Source organism: Lissotriton helveticus, chromosome 9 (genome assembly GCF_964261635.1).
Source record: "Lissotriton helveticus chromosome 9, aLisHel1.1, whole genome shotgun sequence".
Lineage (NCBI taxonomy): Eukaryota > Metazoa > Chordata > Amphibia > Caudata > Salamandridae > Lissotriton > Lissotriton helveticus.
This window is the reverse complement of record NC_136070.1, coordinates 254,430,362-254,451,452: the sequence shown is the minus strand read 5'-3', so window position 1 is coordinate 254,451,452 and position 21,091 is coordinate 254,430,362. Positions and strand designations below refer to the sequence as shown.

General features: G+C 44.7%; 1 protein-coding gene across 1 annotated transcript in view; it reads right to left on the bottom strand.

Moving 5' to 3' along the window:
• Window positions 1-21,091, bottom strand: part of ISCA2 (iron-sulfur cluster assembly 2) — a 36,753-nt gene that overhangs the window by 2,851 nt on the left and 12,811 nt on the right. Inside the window, exons 2-3 of the mRNA XM_078659888.1 lie at window positions 20,421-20,592; window positions 2,541-2,656 (exon numbers count right to left, since the gene is read on the bottom strand). Coding sequence (XP_078516014.1) covers window positions 2,541-2,656; window positions 20,421-20,592 — 288 coding nt within the window. The remainder of the gene's footprint in view (window positions 1-2,540; window positions 2,657-20,420; window positions 20,593-21,091) is intronic.

Below are 21,091 nucleotides of genomic sequence, written 5' to 3'. Positions count from 1 at the left end.
TCATGTGCAGGTCCCAGGAAGTAGTTGTATTAACTGGTTGCATGTCGTTTGATCCTCCTAGCTAAAACAAGGCCTTTTCACCCCCAGAAAACAACTTTCTGCCAAGGCCCATTGGTCAGATAGTAGAAGCATTCCACAGGTCAACATGAAGCAGTGTTTATGAGCAATGCTCAATCAGAAAGTGGATTGGTCTCATCTCACGCATAATTATCAGGTAGCAACGCTGAGTTATTCCATACTGTCAGACAATAGCTGCGCACTAGTCAATCCCTCAGGTATTAGATGTGCTCCAGGGCCAAAGCAATGATATGCCCCATTTCAGGCTGCAGCTGACACACATTCCTAATCCAACAAACACTAGCAAAGCCAATAGGTCTCGCAGATAAAACCTATAGGTTTGCCAATGCTTGTTTTGACCCCTAGATGTCAATCATAAAAAGAGTCCCCTTTGGTTAAATCAAAACACCCAAACTCATACACTAAACCAAATAAACATATCACCAGAACATAACACCCCCACCATCATAGGGTCAAGTGCTCAAAAATTATATATACAAATATTTTATTAAAAATCACCAAGCATGTGGTCACACATAGAAAATATTTTCCATACAATATTAAAAACCTCACATCAAAAATAAAAACACAATATGCATCTTATAACACAGAAGAAATGTAAAAAGCAAACAATTTAGTACAATATTGGGAGAACCTGCAAGAAAATTCTTTCTTGTCATAGGCAAAATCATCTGACAAAGATCATTTGTATAACAATTAATTCTTTGTATACACTTGACTTATTTGTCACACAAAATGTCCTCACAGTCTAAAATGTGTCTCTCTTAGTGAGCATCGACACGTTTCGGTGGATGCTAGTGTTTGACCGCCACCTTCTTCAGGACAAGAGACGATATCTCCCAAATCCGAATCTTTTCTATGTTCCTGGTATCTTTCAATGTAATAGGCAAGTATCGCCTCACAGAAACACTCTCGTGGTATAGACAGACCTCCCTCACAGTAGGACATCCAGCTTAATGGAAAGTGTACTCTAACTACTATGCTTTCTGCACCCAATGTTTAAGGGGAACTTAGACCGATCGAAGCCTTTAAACTTTATAAATGCGTATTCGACAATTAGTGTAGAGCCTCTTCTCTCTGTTGCTCCATATACTAGTTTCAAACAATCCTTTTCTATTATATCATCGATACCTCATGTTCCTTTTAAAAGTCCAATCTTCAATCTTGAATCTGTAATCGTACGGGGTAAAAACGCCTCAGTTCAAACAAGTTCATAGTCAGGCGGAGACATGCTCCGCACAAAGGCATTGCTAAGCATCATGTGCAGGTTCCAGGAAGTAGTTGTATTTTATGACCTGCGTCAGGGAATTGGTTGCATGTCGTTTGATCCTCCTAGCTAAAACAAGGCCTTTTTACCCCCAGAAAATAGCTTTCTGCCATGACCCATTGGTCAGATAGTAGATGCATTCCACGGCTCAACATCAAGCAGTGGTTATGAGCAATGTTCAGTCAGAAAGTGGATTGGTCTCATATCACGCATGATTATCAGGGAGCAATGCGGAGTTATTCCATACTGTCAGACAATAGCTCTGCATTAGTCTATCCCTCAGGTATTAGATGTGCTCCAGGGCCCCAGCAATAGTATGTCCCATTTCAGGCTGCAGCTGACACACATTCCTAATCCAACAAACACTGGCAAAGCCAATAGGTCTCGCAGATGAAACCTATAGGTTTGCCAATGCTTATTTTGCCCCCTAGATGGCCAACATGTGTACACGAGTGGAAGCCATATTTGTATGAATGTTCTTGTTGCTTTAAGAAAATGTATTCAAAGATAGCTGCTGTAGATGCACGCCTCTTTGATGGCCATCTCCGAATGGATTTTCATATGGTATAAGAAAAAATAATTCAAAGACGGTCACCCCACATGCCCACTCAAGGGTGGCAATCTGACAATAGTTTAAAAAAGCCACTCACTGATAAAAAGGTCAGAGTGCTAAGATGCCGAGGGGCCAAGTGGGTGCATTAGGGGTTGTATATTTTAATAACGAGAGGTGTGGGAGCTTCTGATGAAAACAGGTAGCAATAAAGAGTGAGAGAAAACAGTCTGCCATATGCACTGCAATGCAGTGGACGGAAACCTGCCATCCAATCAAAACACGGTAAAACCAACCTGCTCTGTGTGAGGCAAAAACATAGGAAAAGGGAGGAAAGCCATAAAATTAAGAACAAGGAAGAGAGATAGACAAGAACCAATCCTAAGCAACGGGCTTAACTAAAACCGACACTATGTATTCTAATATTCAGAGTGGAAGAGACTGCCCTACAAACCAGCTGCGTCTATAATAGTGGCAATGAGCCAGTCCCCTTTGCGGGTACTACTGTGAACTATTAGGTTGCCAAGCAACAACTAGTTGTTCCTTGTGCCAAGTAGTAAGATAGCACAGCCATTGTGATATCAATCCACTCCTAGCCGTAGCTGCAACCCATGCCCCACACCCAGGCAGTGGGTGAACTCTTACCGATCGTCAGGGTTGATCACTGCGTCCAAGGAAAATTTGTATTGGAATCCAGAGCAGCCACCACCTTCCACTTGCAGTCGCAGAAATTCCGTTCCATCGCCGATCTCACGGAGTCTCTGAATGAAAACAAAGGTGATCAGCATTATCGAAGCTACCATGATGATACCGACAAGCACAACTGTAAGGCCGTGTGGACACAGCTCGTATGGCCCCATGAACATCAGCCTCTTGCTCCATGTACTCTCTCTCTCGCATATTTGTCACTCTGTGCCAATTTCTCACAGATTTGTTGACAATGTTGCACTTATACTATTGTCTGTCACTTTTACTCGATGCTTCAGTTCACTGATTCTCGTCCTGTGCCAGGGACTTTTTGTTACAAGATTTTAACTCTCTCACTACATCATATTTTAGTAAGTGAACTAGGAGACTAGATATTATCTCCCTCGTTGGTAAAATCAATTGGTTGCTTAGTTACAATCCTGTTTTCTTATCACATACTTATTAGCAGTGGTTAGTTTGATTTACGTTTTTTCTATCTCTGCTACAAAAAGCATCAAAGAAACATGTGCAGAAAGTGATTTCGTTGCCATCATATTTTATTAAAGTGGTTAAGCAGGATTAAACATCAACTCTTAATAGTATCATAGCTAAAACTTTCTCACTGTCCCATATTTAACCCCTTCCATGCGCTCCCGCCGCCCCGCAGCACTCCCTCCCCAGTGCTGCGAACGGTCAACGGCCGTCGCAGCCCCGCCCACTCGATAGAACGCCAGCACCGTGGCGGAATTGCAGCCGCGGTTAAGGCGTTAATGGGGGAGGTTGAGTGTTGTGTCTGCCCATCTCAGTGAATTGCACACTTTGTTGGGGAAACTTTGTCAAGAACTTTTACGGCACTCGATAACTCAACAGAAACGGTTTCTAAGCACTTCCAATGTTTACGATAAGAGGCTAAAAGGCATAGGGAGATTGTAAGGCCTACGAACCAACTGCATTCCAATCCAATAATGGTTACTTCCAGTGCTTGAAATGGGCCGGTACTGTCCGGTATGGAGTACCAGCACTTTTTTTTTTTGAGGCAGAGTACCTGCTCTTCAATTTCAAACACTGGTTACTTCCTTTGTACACTCGACTTGCTAAAGGTAGTAACAGCAAGCAATCAAAGCTCAACCCAGGGTGCATGTTGGGATAGCGACTCAGAACATTACACAGTATTGTCAAATCTGTGAAACTTCTAGAGAGGACAGCTTAATTTAGAGGACAGTACAGAATGAAACCCTCAAAGTAACCCCAAAACTCACTGTTACCTCCGGGTACGTTTCGCTTCCCTAACACCTGACTTACAACCATTCTACCTCTTACCCCTACCTCTGATGGCACATGCGCAGCCTTTGGTCACATCACAAACCATACTTTTTGGCCCCAGGAAGATGTTTGCCCCATGACCTGTTATCATTACTGACTGTCACTTCCCGCCAGAGCCGGACTTTGTTAAGACAGCACCCTGGGCGGAGAAAAATTTGGCACCCATCTGTGTCTTGTTTTCGTCTGTCAGATACCTTCGGACAGTGGTGAGTTTTTGGATACCGAGGCTGTAGCCTCATTACTCCACATTAATTTTGAGTTTTTTAGTCGCTGTTTAGGTTGTCTTATTGATGTTTGATGCTTTGTCACAGTTGAGGTTGTATCACAAGGTCAGCGCTGTGATAGGCCATGGGTTGCGGGCAATTTGTTTTGCAGAAGTGTGAGCAAGTTTTATCACAGAGTCTTGTTTTCGTCTGTCAAATGTCTTCTGGCGGTGATTAGCTTTTGATGGCTGCTGGGGCGGTTGCCTTCTGACAGTGATGAGTTTCGGGTGCCTGCCAGGGCGGTTGCCGTCGGGCAGTGATGAGTTTTTGAATGCTGTGTTGCTGCTTCAGTTTCACAAGATTAGCGCTTCGATGGGCCGCGGGTAGCGGTCAAATGGGTTTGTAGAAATGTCTGCAAGTTTCTTGATCAGTGGGTATTCTTTTTGATCCAGTCCTTTGTAGAATGTCCTGTTGAGTTTGCAGAGATGGTCGTCCAACATCTCAACGCCTAGGTCTCTGTGGAAGTCTGCTGTTCTTGTGAACATAGGAGCACCTGCTGCAATCCAAAAGGCCTTGCTCTGTAGTTTCTGTAGGTCTTTCCGAAGCTGCGGGCGGCAGCCACTCCAAACTGGTGAAGCGTATGTCATAGTTGGTCGAATTATTGCGGTGATTGCTCGCGCCTTGCTCTGCATGGGCCTCGACGTGGTCTTCAGGAGTGTGTATAATGCAGCCAGTTTGGTTGCTGCTTTCTGGCAGGTCTTCTCTATGTGGTTTCTCCAGCTGAGTTTAGAGTCCAGAGTCACCCCCAGGTTGGAGCTGCTGTTTTCCCATTTGATCTCAGCCCCATTGAGGAGGATCTGTGGATGTTTCCTGTTCAGCCTCCTGGTGAATAATGTTGCTGTGGTTTTGCTTGTGTTCAGGGGGATCTGCCAGTCGCTGTACCATTCGGAGAGTCTGCAGAGCAATGTCTCCAGGTTCTTAGCCACTTCTTTGTCGCTAAAGGATTGGGAGAAGACTACAACATCATCGGCGTAAAGAGCAAGATCAGTCTTCTTTAGAACCGTGGGGATGTCGTTTGTGAATATGTTGAAGAGGAATGGTCCTAGGATTGATCCCTGAGGAACTCCAGCAAGAATTGGGCGTGGTGTTGAGCATTCTTCTCGTACCGCCACGTAAAAGGTCAGTTTTGACAAGTAGCTTGACAGCAGCTTAACCAGGTAGTTTGGAAACTTGAGCTTGATACGTTTGTAAAGCAGTCCCTCATGCCATCCTCGGTCGAATGCTTTGGCTACATCCAGAAAGACTACTCCAGTAGACTTGTTGATGTTGAATCCATGGCTAATGATGTCCACAACTCTGAGGAGTTGGTGGTTGGTTGAGTGGTCTTTCCGGAACCCAAACTGTTCTTTGGCGAGGAGGTTTTCGCTTGTCGCAAAGTCCACGAGACAGGCAAGGATAACTTTTTCGAAGAGCTTTGATAGGCCAGATTACAGACTTATGGGGCGGTAATTTGCAGGATCTCGTAGGGGTTTCCCAGCCTTGGGGAATACGACTCTTGCTTCTTTCCAGGCGTTAGGGGAATACTGGTGCTGCATACACACGTTGAATATCTCAGCGAGATGGTCCACTGCAGTATCTAGGAGCATCTTGATGGCTTGGTTGGCTATTCTGTCCTTTCCTGGTGCCTTGCCGTTTTTTAGTGTCTTTACCAGGGCCAGTAATTCACCCATTGAGCATTCCTCAATGATTGCAGCTTCTGTTTCTGGTGGGTGCTCCCGGTGGTGCTTAGTGACCTCTTGCTCGACTTCTTTTGCCAGTTTGCTTGCCTTGTTAGGCCTGAAGGAGGCCTCCAGTGTGTCAGCGAAAACATCAGCCTTGTCCCGGTTGCTGCATGCCAAGTGAGTCTTCCCTTGTATCGGTGGGTTTGGTTCCTTCTTCCCAGTCAAGCGTCGGGTCATTCTCCAGAGAGAGTTGTCTCAGTCCTTCAAGTTAGCTGTAGCTGCTTCCCATTTTTCACCTCTGTGCTGGCTTATTTGCAGCATCATATTTTGTGAAGTAACAAGGGCCCCCTGGTAAGGATAAGAATCCTGGGTCAGGGAAAACATACAATATGAAGGTAAACACCCAGGCTATCAGTTGAACAAAAACCAGCTATGTACTCAACTGCATAATTCCCAAAATTAGAAACCTAAACCATAACACAGACAAACATGATGATATCAAAAATAGTATTTTTTAATAAAAAACAAAGATAAATCTATACAATGTGAATATACAGTTATAATGGATTGTTGATAAAACGATGATGTATTTATTATATTGAGAAAACATAAATTTAAAACATGTTAGAGGGACAGTGATACATGTCCTTTCTACAGTTACTGTGGCTGTTGGATTTGGTTCACATTGTATAGATTTATCTTTGTTTTTATTAAAAAATACTATTTTTGATATCATCATGTTTGTCTGTGTTATGGTTTAGGTTTCTAATTTTGGGAATTATGCAGTTGAGTACATAGCTGGTTTTTGTTCAACTGATAGCCTGGGTGTTTACCTTCATATTATTTGCAGCATCAGCCGTCTTGTCAGCTCATTGTACTTCTTCAGCAGGTCAGGGGTGCGATTCCTTTGCCACTCTCTCCGGGCTCTGTTCTAGTCAGCTATCGACTGCTTGATGCCCTTCGGGAGGTCGTAGATAGAGCATAGTTGGAGTTTCTGCTCAGGAACGCTGCGCTCAATAGCAGTGTGGACTGCAGCTGTGCAGTAGTTAACCACCTGGTCAATGTCTTCAATGCCGCGCAGGGGGCCAGGGGCCAGTGTCTCCCCCAGGCTTCTCTTGTATAGGCTCCAGTCCGCCTTCTTGAAGTTGTGCCTGGTGCCCTGTTGCTGGTCTTCAAGTACGTCTCCAACTGTGATCAACACTGGGTTGTGGTCGGACGCCAGCGCTGTTAAGGTTTCCATAGACTGGGAGAGATTCTTCATGAACCCGATGCCCAGAACATCCGGTTTATGCAGTGCAGAGCCTGGATAGTGTGTTGGTTGAGTCGGGCCAGCCACTACAACGTCCTCCTTCTTTGAGTGGGCAAGTAGGGCTTGTCCTTTTCTGTTTACCGTGCGAGAGTTACAGCACTGGTGCTTGGCATTAAGGTCGCCTCCAATTAATGTTGGGATGCTGGGGTCCAGTAAAGCATCCAAGTCCTTTGGGCTTAGCTTGCCTGGGGTTGAGTAGGCGGAAATCAGCCGTAGGGGGCCTGCAGATGTCTAGATCTGTATGCCAGTTGCTTCAATACTCCCCACTGGTGGTAGTGAGATCTCATGGTGCTTCACTTTTGTGCTGACAATCACCTCTGTTCCTCCGCCCTTGGCTCCAGTGGTGTGATCTGTGCGGTACACCCTGTGGTTTGCTATGTTGAGCTTCTGGTTTCCTTGGAGGTGGATCTCGGAGATAAGCGCTATACTCACATCCATGGTTTCCATCAGGTGCAGGAGTTCTGCAGTTTTCTTCTGAATGCTGTTAACATTCCACATCAAGAAGAGGGAGTTTCCTTTAGATTTTGCTGCCATTGCGGGTGTTTTCTTCACCGTGGAAAAGTCCGGCGATAAGATTCGCCACCATTGTCACCACAGGGTGGGTATTCATGTCTGCAACTGTTTTCGCAATCTTCGAGATGATTTCCTGCCAGTTGATGGCTGAGCCTATTTCACAGGATGGTGCTGGGGCAGTTGTTGGTGGTGGGCTGTCCTGTTTGGGTCCGGCTGCTTCGGCGTATGTTCTTCCATCCACGCGCGTGTTGCTATGGCTGTTGGTTGGATTGCCAGTTGGCATCCGGTGTCTTCCTTTGTTTCTGGTCCGTTGTTGTTGAGTGTAGGGAAGTCTTTTGTGGTTGGGGGGGCTTTGCGCGGTCCATCCTTCTTTGCCTTGTGCAGGTAGGGACAGTCGCGTTAGCTTGCTGGATGTGGTCCTGTGCAGTTGGCACATATTGCTGGTTCAGTTTCCCGGTTCCTTGTGCATTGGTTAGAGGTGTGCTCGCCTACACACCGTACGCACTTTGGCTTCTGATGGCAGAAAGCAGAGGAGCGCTGGCCGTTGTAGGACATGACGGGTCCTCGTTTCCCTCTAGGCGCTTCTGTGGTGACTGTGCAGCTGCAGAGCCGTGTGACTGCTGAGAGGTCTGCTGGCTTCCCATCATGCCTTGCCAACAGGGTTACAACACAGAGGGGAAATTTCTTGTTCTTGTCCGCTGGAGAGGCAATCTGTGTTATGTTTTTCACTGGAAGTCAAAGTTCCGATAAGTCCTGAGTGATGTGCCCAAGGGATGCGTTTGCTGGGAGTCCCCGTATTACAAAGCGCTGGGCTTTTGCGGTGGTCTATGAAAAGGTGTGATACTCCATTTTCTGATCTGTGAGCATGCTGGTCACACTCCTGTAGTCCTATGGTGTGGTGAGCATGATCTTGGCGTGGTCCTGCCGGGGCTTGATGATGAAGGGGGAGGTGAAGTGTTCCTTTAGTAGCTCCACGAGGACCTTGTGGGTGGCTAAATTCTTCAGGATGATGGGAAGGATCCATAGTCGCTTAGTGGGACCTGAAGAGGTCTTGGTTTCAGATGACTCGTGGTCCTGAGGGTGGGCGTCACTGTCCTGGGTGCTTTGGAGAGCTAGATAGCGGTTTGAGGTTGGAATTGCGCTAGCAAATTAAATGAGGCAGCAGTGGGGGCCTTTCACGGATCAGGCCCTGGCAGAGCAGTGACTTACCCGGAACACAAACATCTTCGGACCTCCCCCAGTGCACCTAAATCACCGATAGCTTAGCTACCACACGCCGATGGTGGTTTTGTTGGTGTGTGTCGGCAGGGGTGAAACAGTGAAGGGACGGCAACGGGGTGAACCGGGTGCATGGGTGGGGGAGGGAAGAGGATGGGGTGTTAAAAACCGTGCCCACTGTGTGATAATAATGAAGGATTAAAACCAATTTAAACAGGGAAATCAGACCGAAATTAGAACGATGATGGGCTATCACTCGTGGGGCAGGGGAGTCACACAAAGCCTCATTTCTGCACAAGAGATGGGATACAACGCCATCAAGCTCTGAATGCAGGGACTCACATCAGTGACGGTCACCAACTGAAGGAACCATGTTATAGTCATATCAGCCTCACGCCTTCAAGGTTGCCGAATAAGAAACTTTCACACAATAGGTGCAGTGACTCAGCCCTGGCGGGCTAAGGTGTTGTGCTGCCGTCACACCTTTCCGCATCCCTTGATCTATGCAGAGGGAATTTTCTTCCCAGTGGGCAACGACTCCATGGCAACGTTATTCAGGTGAGACAGCGACTCACTCCTTGAAGAATCTCTCAGGTCCTTTCTGTTGCACTAGCAAATCATGGGGTGCGAGGACTGCGCAGGCAGTCCATGGCGACCTGTGAGGGTTGTGCACCTTGGCATTTCTAGATGCCACAGTCATGATACAATCGTTGCTCTGGCTAGACCGCATTCTGACCAGCTGTAACTCATATGGGTTTAGCCCTGTGCAACAAAAGATCCTTTATGCCCCCGATTATGATAATTCCACCCAGTAAATTTGGCAATTCCAGAGTGTGGAAGAGGAATCTAAGAGGTAATGCAGAAGGACACACAGAAAGAATGGAGACAGCGGACTGCGATTACCACTAACCCTATGAAGCACACTTGACTTTAGGGAATAAAAATGCATACAGGGACACCAACATAGGTAACCTACCTAATGCTAACAAAATACGCTCTTGTACACTTCGCATACTATCAGGGAGCGTGAAGACGCATAGTAATCTCATATTACATAGAGTTATCAGGTAGTCAGCCCACACTCTCTCAAGGGTTTAGGTAAAAAGGTCAGTTTCCCACACCATAAACATCTGCCAATAAAGATGTGTGTTTAGTCTCTTCTAAAAGAGTTTGTGAGCTGAAGTCTTTCTTGACCAAGGGGGCAAACCAAGCTTCAACAATACAATCGTCATGGTACTACTTTCAAATGATTTCCATTTGAAAGGACAAAAACATGAAATACTGGCCTGAACAGACATCACAGACCTGCTGGGGAACACAGACAGAAGGCTGGTTCAGTACTTAGGATCTCCGGGATAAAAAAATGTATGCATGTACACCAAACTTTTTTTTTTTTTTTTAAATTTCAAAGCATTTTATTGATTTTTTTTATTAACAGATACATTAGCATTTCTATCACGGGGTAAGCCAAACGAAAATGTATTACAGGGATTACAGGTACATGAGATATATGTTGAGCTAATCCCCTCTACATGTCTTGCAGAGAAATTAGGCACAGGATGATAGAAAGAAAGTGACAGGAAATAAAGGGGTGAAAGGAGGATATGAGAGAGGCTCTGTAGCAGTGAGTCTAATTGGGGTTATAGTCATCTGACACCCCACTAGTTAACCTGTGGCCGGAGTGGCATTCCATCAAGGCCCCCCCCGGTGCCTCTTCGGCCCCTGGTGGGAGCCGGAATGGATTCAAGGGGGTTCGTATGAGTCTAGATACGTGTCGAGGGACTTCCACATCCCCCGGGTTGCTTGCCTCCAGAGTCCTGCAGCGCAATGGTGTACGCGCCTCTGAGGTACGTCACCCAGTTGAGCCAGCCTTTGTACGAGGTCTTAGCTGTGTCCTTCCAGTTGGCCAGGACCATTTTCACTGCAGCGGTGAGAAGCAGGTCAAATAGGTCTTTGTCATGATCTGATCTTAGACCTGTGGTTATAAACGCGGTGGCGAGGGAGGAAAATTCAGCTGTAACAAGTGCAGGCCAGTACCTTATTTATGAACCCAAAGATTTTCTCCCAGAATGATTTGAGCGATGGGCAATAGTAGATAAGATGTGCTGGGTCCACTTTTTCCTTGCTACAGTTCCAGCATAGCTCATCTTCACTGAGGCCTAGTGTAAATAATCTGGCGGGGGTCCAAAAGGCCTTGTGGAGTAGCCAGAATTTTGTTTGTGCTAAGACCGGGGTGATTTTATTACGTGAGGGAGAGGACCATAGTGTAGCCAGTTCTTGCTCATCAACCGAGATTTTGCCTTGTTTTAACCAATAGTTAGTTGTCTTGTCATTAAGTTTGGTGGATTTTGGGCACAGGATGTTATAGCGTTGTGATACCTGATGACCTAGCCTGTTTATCTTTGACAAATATTGTGGAATTGACAGTTGGGTAGGTGATAGTTTGACTTTGGATAGGGCTGTTTTGATTTTCAGGAAATTTTAGAATTTGATGTCTGTTAGGTTATGTCTAGATTTCAGTAGGGCAAATGTGGTGGGGTACCCCCTTTCCTCTAGTTGGGCTGGGTGGGAGATACCTTTCTTTATCCAGGTGTCGAGGACTACGGATTTCCCCTTGTATCTGATCTTGTTATTACCCCACAGCGACTCCCATTTCGAGTCTTTTATGCTGTACCTCATTTTTTTGTCTATTTTTAGAAGGGCAATTTTTGTGTTTTTAAAAATGGAGCTGGAGGAATGAAGATGCTTATTAGCTGTTAATAGTGCCATTGGGTCTAAATTGTTCAGTATGGTTCTCTCGACTTGTAGCCATACCGGTGTGTAACCGCGGGGAGGTGAGATCCAGTAGGCCCCTTGTTTTGCTAGAAATGCAGTTTCAAAGGTTCTAAAGTCTGCTAAATTAACCCCTCCCAGTTTTTTCTCCAGTCTTAGCTTTGTGATGCTAATACGTGCCTTCTTCCCACGCCATAAGAATTTAGTAATCAGGTTATCTGCTTTACGGTGGAAGTCATCTGTGAGCAGACGTGGAAGCATACTGATCAGGTAGTTGGAGTGATCATCATTTTGATCGTTTCGACATTCCCCAACAAGTTATAAAATTCGGGGACCAGGCCTCCAAGAGTTTCTTTATTTCTCCTAGCAGGATTTTCTCTTTTTTTTTCTTTCAAGAAAGAAGGTACATATAAGGACAAATTTCATAAATTATTACATACATGATAAGAACATTGATATACATTTGATATATTTACATGTATTTTCTAAAAGAAGTTTATTAGGGGGAGCGAGGAGAATAAATATATATATATATATATATATATATATATATATATATATATATATAGGAATAGAAAACAGTTTCAATTAATTAAAGGCGAGCATCTTTTAACCATTTCTATCTATTCTCCAATTAGTTACAGGAGCCCACAGGCGTATACCCTTCTTACGCTCCCTCTTGCCTTTATATTCATAGAGGCAAGATTCTATGTTATGAATTCCTAAAAATCTTGAAAGCCACATATGAAAGGATGGAGGGTTCGTATCTTTCCACGCCGCAGAAATTAGAATTCTAAGTACAGCAACAGATAAAACATTAGATCTCTTTCAGCGTCCCCCAGACCCAACTTGGAATCTATACCAAGTAAAATTAAGGTAGGGGATAGGTCGATGGACTGACCTAGCAGCCCCTCCATAAATTTCGTTATCTCTTTTTTAACACTATCTAACTGTTTGCAGGAAGAAAACATATGTATAATGTCAGCCTGACTTTCATTACATCTATGACAATTATCATTTTCGCTTATACCCCAGGCAAATATCTTCGCGGGTGTATGATACAGATTAAAAATAGTCTTGTAGTGTTGTGCGCGAAGATTTGATGCCCGGAATATTTTTTTATTCAATAAGAGAGCAAGATCCAAATCGACATCAGAATCTCCCAATTTTGTCGTCCAATTGGACTCAACCTTCTCAATATCATCCGGGGTTTGATCCAATAAACAATTGTATAAAATCTTAATCTTCCTACAACCTCTATTTAATAGCTCAATCATTGGGAAATCTGCGGTACATGGAATCCGAGGCCTGGCTGCCTTAATTGCCCTGGTAACTTGACCATATACCAGCCATTGACTATCTGGAATACCAAATCTTTCCTGCAAGATTTCAAACACCAGGATTTCACTTCCTTCCATCACATCTCCCAGGGATCTAAGCCCCAACCTTTTCCACATCAGCAAATTACTATCATTTTTTAGTTGGGGAAAGAGACGAGTTGTACAGTTGCAAATAAGAATTAACTTTCGGGATATTGAAGATTTTCATAATTGCTTTCCAAGCCTGCCATGCTCCAAGCAGTGTCTTCAATCCTGTTTTTTTTATAAAAGCTTCGTTCCAATTCACACTGAAATAAGTTTGTAGCCTTTTCGCCCAATAACATTCTATATATCTGGGGAGGACACTGTTGATCTACAGATCCAAATGCTATATCAGATAAAGATGTAAATTGAAATAAAATAGTCATTTGGGTTAACAGGCAGGACCAGTGATATAACTTTAAATTCTGTAATCCCATCCCGCCCCTTTCTCTAGGTAGTGCCATTAAGTTTGTGGATCGCCTTACCCTTCCATATTGCCATACAAATCTGATAAACATAGATTCGAGTTGTTTCATAATCCTGTCCTCTATTAGTAAAGGGATGGCCCGGAATAAGTAAAGAACTCTGGGGAACATGGACATTTTTACTGCATTCACCCTTCCTATTAATGAGAGGTGTAGCACATCTATTCTTTTTAATTCTTTCTCAATATTCTTAATGAGCGGCAGATAGTTCTCGCTTACAATTTTCTCCACATTGGCATTGATTTTCACCCCCTAGGTAAAGAGCAGAGTCGACAAATCTATAATCAGTTTTGGCGATATTTTTGGAGCAAATGGCCTGCGTTTTAGTTTCATTTAAAAGATAGCCTGACTCTTCCCCAAACAGTTTAGCCATCTGAATCAAGAAAGGAAGAGTTTGTTGTGGGTTATTTGTTAACACTGCAAGGTCGTCAGCGTAGGCCAATATTTTACTTGAGTTACCGTTGCATATCACTGGAGCTATCTCTGGGCAGTCAAGGATACCCTGAATGAGGGGATCAATATACAACGCAAATAGGATAGGGGAGCAGGGACATCCTTGCCGAGTTCCTCTTTTTATATGTATAACCCCAGATTTTTCGCCCATTGCTGTCACCTTAGCTGTCGGTTCTACATACATGGCTTTAAGGGCACCTATAATATTGGGACCAAATCCCCTCGCTTCGAAGATGGCCCAGAGAAAGCTCTAGTCCACGCGATCAAAAGCCTTCTCTGCGTCGAGCAGGATCATGGCGATGCCCCCCCCCCCCACGGCAGCCTGGGCGTCAAATAAAGATATCGCCCTACAAGTATGCTCAGTTGTACCCCGACCGGGGACAAACCCATGCTGCCATGGGGATACGAGACCGCCAATGACCCTGCCCAACCTCTTTGCCAGAATTTTTTAGTGCAACTTGGTATCGGAATTTATTAGTGAAATGGGTCGGTAGGATCCTGCCTTCTCCGCTGTTTTCCCCTTTTTATGGAAAATTGCTATATTTGTCTCTTTCCAAGAGGCAGGTGTTAATCCTGTACACATGACCCCATTAAACAAATCTACCAGAAGCGGAGTGATTTCGGTTTCTATTATTTTATATACTTCTAAAGGAATCCCATCGGGACCTGAAGCTTTACCAGAGGCTAATTCCCGTAATGCCAATGTTACTTCGAATACTGTAATTTCCTCATCCAATTTTTTTTTTTACTGACTCCTCTAGATAGGGGCCCCGATCTCGTATTCCTTCCCCTGGTTTTTTAGTAGGTTCTTCCTGCTCATATAGCTGCTGATAAAATTTCTCAAATACTCTCAGAATGTCCTTGCTTTCTGTATACCTGATCTCGTCCTCTTCTATATATAAAATAGTATTTCTTGCTTTTTCCTGCCTTAACCTGAGGGCAAGCGCTCTCCCTGCCTGCTCACTAGTCTCGTATCTTTTAACCCTATTTGACTGATATTCTCCTGTGGCTTTTATAGTTACCTCTTTCTGGAGTGTGGCTTTGATTGTCAATAAAGCTTCCTGACTTACAGTGGTATTGACCCCTTTGACTATATCCTTCGTATGTTGCTCTACTACTTTTACTAACTCTTTCATTAAACCCTCGATCTTATTTCTATCTTCCTTTCTTAATCTTGCAGAGCAGCTAATAGTTTCACCCCTCAATGCCGCCTTAAAGGTTTCCCAAACCATGTTTCTAGACGCGCTATACCTATTTGCTGCGAAGAATTGTGGGACCCATTTTTTTCAAATGATCTAGAAATCTATTATCACTAAGGAGCTTTTTATCGAAGGACCAAGAGTTACTTTTTCTTTCCCTCTGACCTATATTATATGATAGAATTAGTGGGTTATGGTCAGAGACCACTTTAGGAAGTTTGAGTATGTCAACTTTAGTATGTCAACTTTAGGTAACTCAGAAGATGAGATCAGGAAATAGTCTAACTTCGTGTATTTTTTAGCAGGATTAGAAAAGTATATAAATCCGGAATCCAAAGGGTTTTTAGCCCCCCATACATCATGCATCCCATGAGAGCCCAGAAGTGATCGGATTTTCTCATTGTGGTCTAGAGTGCTCATGAGGTCGTTGCCAAAGTGTATCCCTAGATATTTGACAAACCCTGTTTGCCAGGCCAGGCCTGAGCCCCCTAGGGTGTCTCAAGTGCAGTGGATGTTCAGGGGTTTGCATTCTGATTTGTCCCTGTTGAGCTTATATCCGGAGTGGCCTGAGTATATCTCTATGGTGTCTATCAGGGCCTCAATTGAGGTCTATGGTTACTCCGCTTCAAATAGAATGTCATCCGCGTATGCGGTCAATTTTATTTCAACGTTCTTATTTTTTACCCCTTTATTTTCGTGTTTGCTTTGATGTCGCTGATCAGGGGTTCTAATGCCAGCAGGAAGAGTGAGGGAGACAGCGGACAGCCCGGTCTAGTGCCGCGTTGTAGCGTAAATGGATCGGAGAGTGCCCCATTAACGACAATGCGTGCTCCTGGGTCCCCGTACAACACCATCACCTTCCGGATATACCCTTACCCTAAATGATACTCTAGCAAAGGCCTTCTCTGCGTCAAGGGTGATAGCTACAGCTGTCTCTGTTTTCTTTTCAGTGTGCTCTAGTATGTGGCAGAGGAGTCTGGTATTGTCGTTGGACATACAGGTTCTCAGGAAACCTACTTGGGTGTTGCTTATTAAGTTGGGTAGGATGGGAGTTAGTCTGGTTGCTAGGATTTTTGCATAGATTTTGCAGTCCACATTGATTAGGGATATGGGTCTATAGTTCTTGGGTACCAACTTACCCTTACCTTCCTTTGGAATTACTATTATGTTGGCTTTGGACATGAATTGCGATACCAACCCATTCTCCGAACAGTGATTGAACACCTTCTTCATGGTAGGTTTTAGTTGCTCTAGAAAAGACTTGTAAAAGGTGGCTGTGTACCCATCTAGGCCTGGTGCTTCGTTATCCTTCATAGACTTTACCGCCATTTCAATCTCTGCAATGCTAATTTCTTGCCCTAATCTCTGCACTTCTGCGCTGGTTAACTGTGGGAGGCCAAGTATGTTCAAGTATTCTGTGCACGCCTCCAGATCCATGATCTGGTCATTTTTATAGAGTTCCTGGTAAAACTCTTGGTAGGTCTTGAGGATGTCCTTGTGTGGGTTTTGTTGTGTGGGTCTGTAATGAATGAGAAGGTGAATTGGTTACGTTTATGATTCAGGTAGGAGGCTAGTAGTTTCCCCACTTTATTTGCTTTGCTGAGGTTAATGGCTTTGTATTTGTTAAACCACAGTCCAGCTCTCTCACTCAGGATGTTTTTGTATTTGTACCTTTTTCTAGTTAGGTCGTTAGGAGTTTGTTATCGTGAGAGGCCCTTGTATGCGCTGTTTCTATGCTTTTGATGTCCTGCTCGAGCCGGATTAGTTGTAAGTTTGTGTTTTTGTTTATCTTGCCTTTAATTTCTATTATTATGCGTCCCATAGGGTGGTGGCGCTAACCCCCGGTGAATCATTGTGTCCAAGGTATTTCCTTATGGCCTCCTCAATTTTTTCCTTGTTCTAGGGGGCGGCTAGGACGTCGGTGTTAAACTGCCACCTTCAGGGGATGTCTTCATTGTGGCATCCACCCAGCTTTAGGCTCATACAAGAGTGGTCTGACACTAACCTAGGGGCTATGTCAGAATGTTCTATTAGGTGTGTGTGTGTGTGTGTGTGTGTGTGAGGGCCTGTGATTAATATGTAATCAATCCTGCTTTACGAGTTGTCTAGGTTAGAGTAGAATGTGAAATCCCTAGGGTCCGGGTGATGGAGCCGCCATGGATCTTTGAGGTTGAATTTGGAGCATATATTCTTTAGTGTAGTGTGTGCACTTGTGGGCTGATATTGGCAAGGTGACTGTCAATCCAATATATGATCCAGAGGCATATTAAAGCCTCCCGCCACCACCGCGAGGTCGTTCTGCGAGAGGCTATCGAGCTTGTGCGCCACATCTTTCCAGAAGGTGGGGTCGTCTGTGTTTGGGCAGTATATGTTAGCTACGAGTTTTAGCTCCTCCCCCCTTCTCAAGCGTGTTATCAAAAGTCTACCTGCTTCGTTGTGGTACTGCGATTCCAGAGTTAGGTTGGACCTTTTAGATACCAGTGTGATTACCCCCGCTTCTTCCCTCTGCCGATGAGCTCGCTACCTGTGAGATCCAGTTACCTTTCACTAGCCTGACATCTCCCAGGGATAGTTTGGTTTCTTGTATCAGGACCGAGTCTCCTTTGGTTTTAGCGAGGTAATCTAGTATCTTCTTGCGTTTAATAGGGTGTTTGAGCCCTTTGACACTGAGGGATACTATCTTTAGGTCAGCAGCCAAATTAAGATTGTTAGTGCGGCCATTATCTAAGGTGTGTCGTGTCTGGTAAGCCTAGTCTGCGTCCCCAGCTCTTGATCGCTGCTTTATCTCCTCCCCTCTCACGTCGCGGTCATGTATGGAAGGGCTGCTGTATGCCTTGCGTTAGCCACAGGGTTAGGACTCGTTCTGCTAGTGGTTATGGGTGTCTGGTTGAACCTTCTCGTTGAGAACCATGAGAGTAAAGAGGTGAGAAAAGAAAGGAAGACAGAGAAAAAAGAAGAAAGGAAAGGATTAAGTGACCCCCCCCCCCCCACATCCCAGAAACATCGTATGCTGAGCATGCGACAACAGGGTCGCCGACCAGTCTCACTGGGAGATGTTAGTTATTAGTTCTGTGTTTCTATGATCCCAAGACAGTCTGTATTTACGGCTTTTTTTACCGTGTACAGTCTGTGTTAGTGCCCCCTCCCCCCACCATTTTTCATCGCCCATGTGTCTTTATAGTAAAAAGGATATGGTGATTGTCTTGCTTTCAATGACTGACATCAAATATGTGGACTGTGGTGGCTGCCCTCCTGATTTTCCAGTGTCTGTTGTGGATTCCACGGTGTGGTAGATTGCCGAGGTCCCCCCTGAGGTAGAAAATGTTGATGTAGTAGTACTGCAGGTCTTCCCCTGAGATAGATGATGTCGCTGTAGCAGTATTGCTTTTTCAGTGCCTGTTGTGGAGCTGCATTGTGGAAGATTGCAGAGGTCTCCCTGAGGTGGATGGTGTTGATGTAGTAGGGTGTGGGTGTAAGACCTTGCTCAGGGTCGTGTCAGGATCAAGGCAGGGATGAGCCTTTGTTCCCCTAGCCTAGAGAGTGCTCTCCTCTTCGTTAACTCGAGGGCTGGGAGCTGTCGGTTGTTGGCTGTCAAGGCAGAGGTGATGAACCGGTTGCACCCCGTTATGCGGGGTCTTCGGTGAGGCTACATTAATGTTTTTGTGGTAACATGCTATATCTTTATGGGTCTATGAGGTAGTTAGAACATGCTTGTCGAAGCTGAGGCAACTAATGAGGTGGATTGCATTGTTACAGTATTTCTTTACGAGTCTACGCGAGTCTCATGCAGCTTTGCTCCAGTAGTGGGTGATTGCTGAAGCTGTAATAACTAATGAGACAGATCAAGTTGTTACAGTGGTTCCTTATGAGTCTATGTGCAGGTTACGCTTCATTCCCCCCCCCCCCCCCAACTCTGGTGACGCTCTGCTTTTGCTGGTGCCTGGTTGAGAAATCTCCATTTCTTGTGTTGACGGGCCGTCTAGGTATCTGGCAAGCTCTTTGGGTTGTCGAAGAGCTGGGAGCATACTCTGTCATTTATACTGAATTTTGCGGGGCCCGCAAACGAGAACTGAATGTTGTTCTTCCTCAGTTTGTCCCGTAAGGATAGGAAGCCCTTTCTAGTATCCACCGTTGGCTTGGAGTAGTCCTGCGTGAAGATAATCTTCTGCCCATTTCATGTGCTTTGCTGGTTATTCCGTGCAAAATTGAAGATGGCTTCCGTATGTAGCAAGCTTATGGTGAAGAAGTAGGCTAAATAGCAGATCCACCACCGTTTTGGCTGAATGATTCTAAATATGTTTGAGTCGGTTAATTGGCTTCTCTGGGTTTAAAAAAACAACAAAAATGACTGCAATACCCAGCAGGAGACCCTATGATGGCATAGCGACTCACCATTTCAACTCTGAGAAGGATCCAAGATTACTGAACAATCTGATAGACAAGCAGTAATGTTTTATCCCTATAAGAGACAGGCGAGTGGCTAAGGATTTTAATTTATTGGTGAATAAAATAAAAATAATGTGATCTCCGTAAGCTGCTCATACACAGAACAAAGTTTTGGAAGAGCAAACTACAAGCACCCCATCACCAGCTCTATTTTAGAGACGCAGAGAGATTATAGAGAGACTCAACCCACACTGTAACGGTAGTGCTTACTAATGTACGCCCCTACCATCAGAAGCAACGCTACTGATGGGAACAAACAACTGGATGTCCTCTTGCAGAGGTTGTATACAGATGGTAAATAGAATAGGGTAGTACGGGCAATATGGGTAAAGGTAGACTAGTATACACACTCAATTAATTTAAAAAGTCCTGAATGCTCAGCTCTGGTGTTTGTTAAACTAGAATCGGATTTATCGAACAATATGCACATTTTTGCCATTTTCCAAAATTCGTGCAGCCAAAAATCTCAGTGTCTATGAACTGTATACCTAACAAATATGTGAAAAACAATAGGGGTACTTCTTAACAGATCATTACCATATACATGTTCTGTGTCAGTGGCCGCAGAGTAGGGCGGCTGGGCAATGTGGTGCTGCCATGTCCTGTACCCACTTGGCATGGCTACAGGTCATATACCCTGGGGCTCATGCAGGCAGGGGCGCTATGCACAGGACAAGGTCAAGGGCTACCAGCAGGTCACTGTAACCACAGATCATGGATCGATCACACCAATTGTGTCCTTAGCTGGAGTTGTTTGTGAGAATATTCTCTCCCATTCTAAACCCAGTTGAGCTCTGGCTCTTTCTCCTATTCCTCATCTGTGATCACACCTCACCTTTACACAACTGTCACTGAGCTGGATGTGAGCTGGTCCAGTCACTTTTTCTTCCTCCGGATTAGCAGATGAATGCCACTGAACTCTGGAGCAGGGAATTGAAGCTCCCTTCAGTATTAAAGACGGATTGTCCAGCACCAGCAACTGACGGCACAGACCCGGGGAGGAAGTCCTGAAATCCAAGAATGGGGATTGGTCAATATTATACGATTGCACCGACACAAAAGAGTATTAAACTATCACTCACAGTGAAACGGCACTCCTCCAGGGGCAATGATACCAGTGGTAACTCCAGCATTTACTTTTTAACTCAAATGACATTCTAGACATCCAGCAATCAGGACTGCAGCAATTAAGTGGGTCTGGGTCGGGACTATTTGTTCATATTTGTACTGATTTGCGTTTCTTTTGGATTAGAAATACAGCACAAATGTGTTAAACAATGCACATAACATTTGGTATAGAATTATAACATTAAAAAAACAGTACTTGGTAGGGTGGTGTGAGACCAAAGTCCTTCATAGCATGCATACTTGAGGGGTAAGTAAGGGTTGCAGCCTATTCGTGTTAATGCAACTGTGAGAAGTTCATCAGCTTGGATCACATGGTTTTATTGCAAAGGTACATAGTGAGGTAGGGGTGTTGCATCCCTCACCAAGGTACTTCTTGCT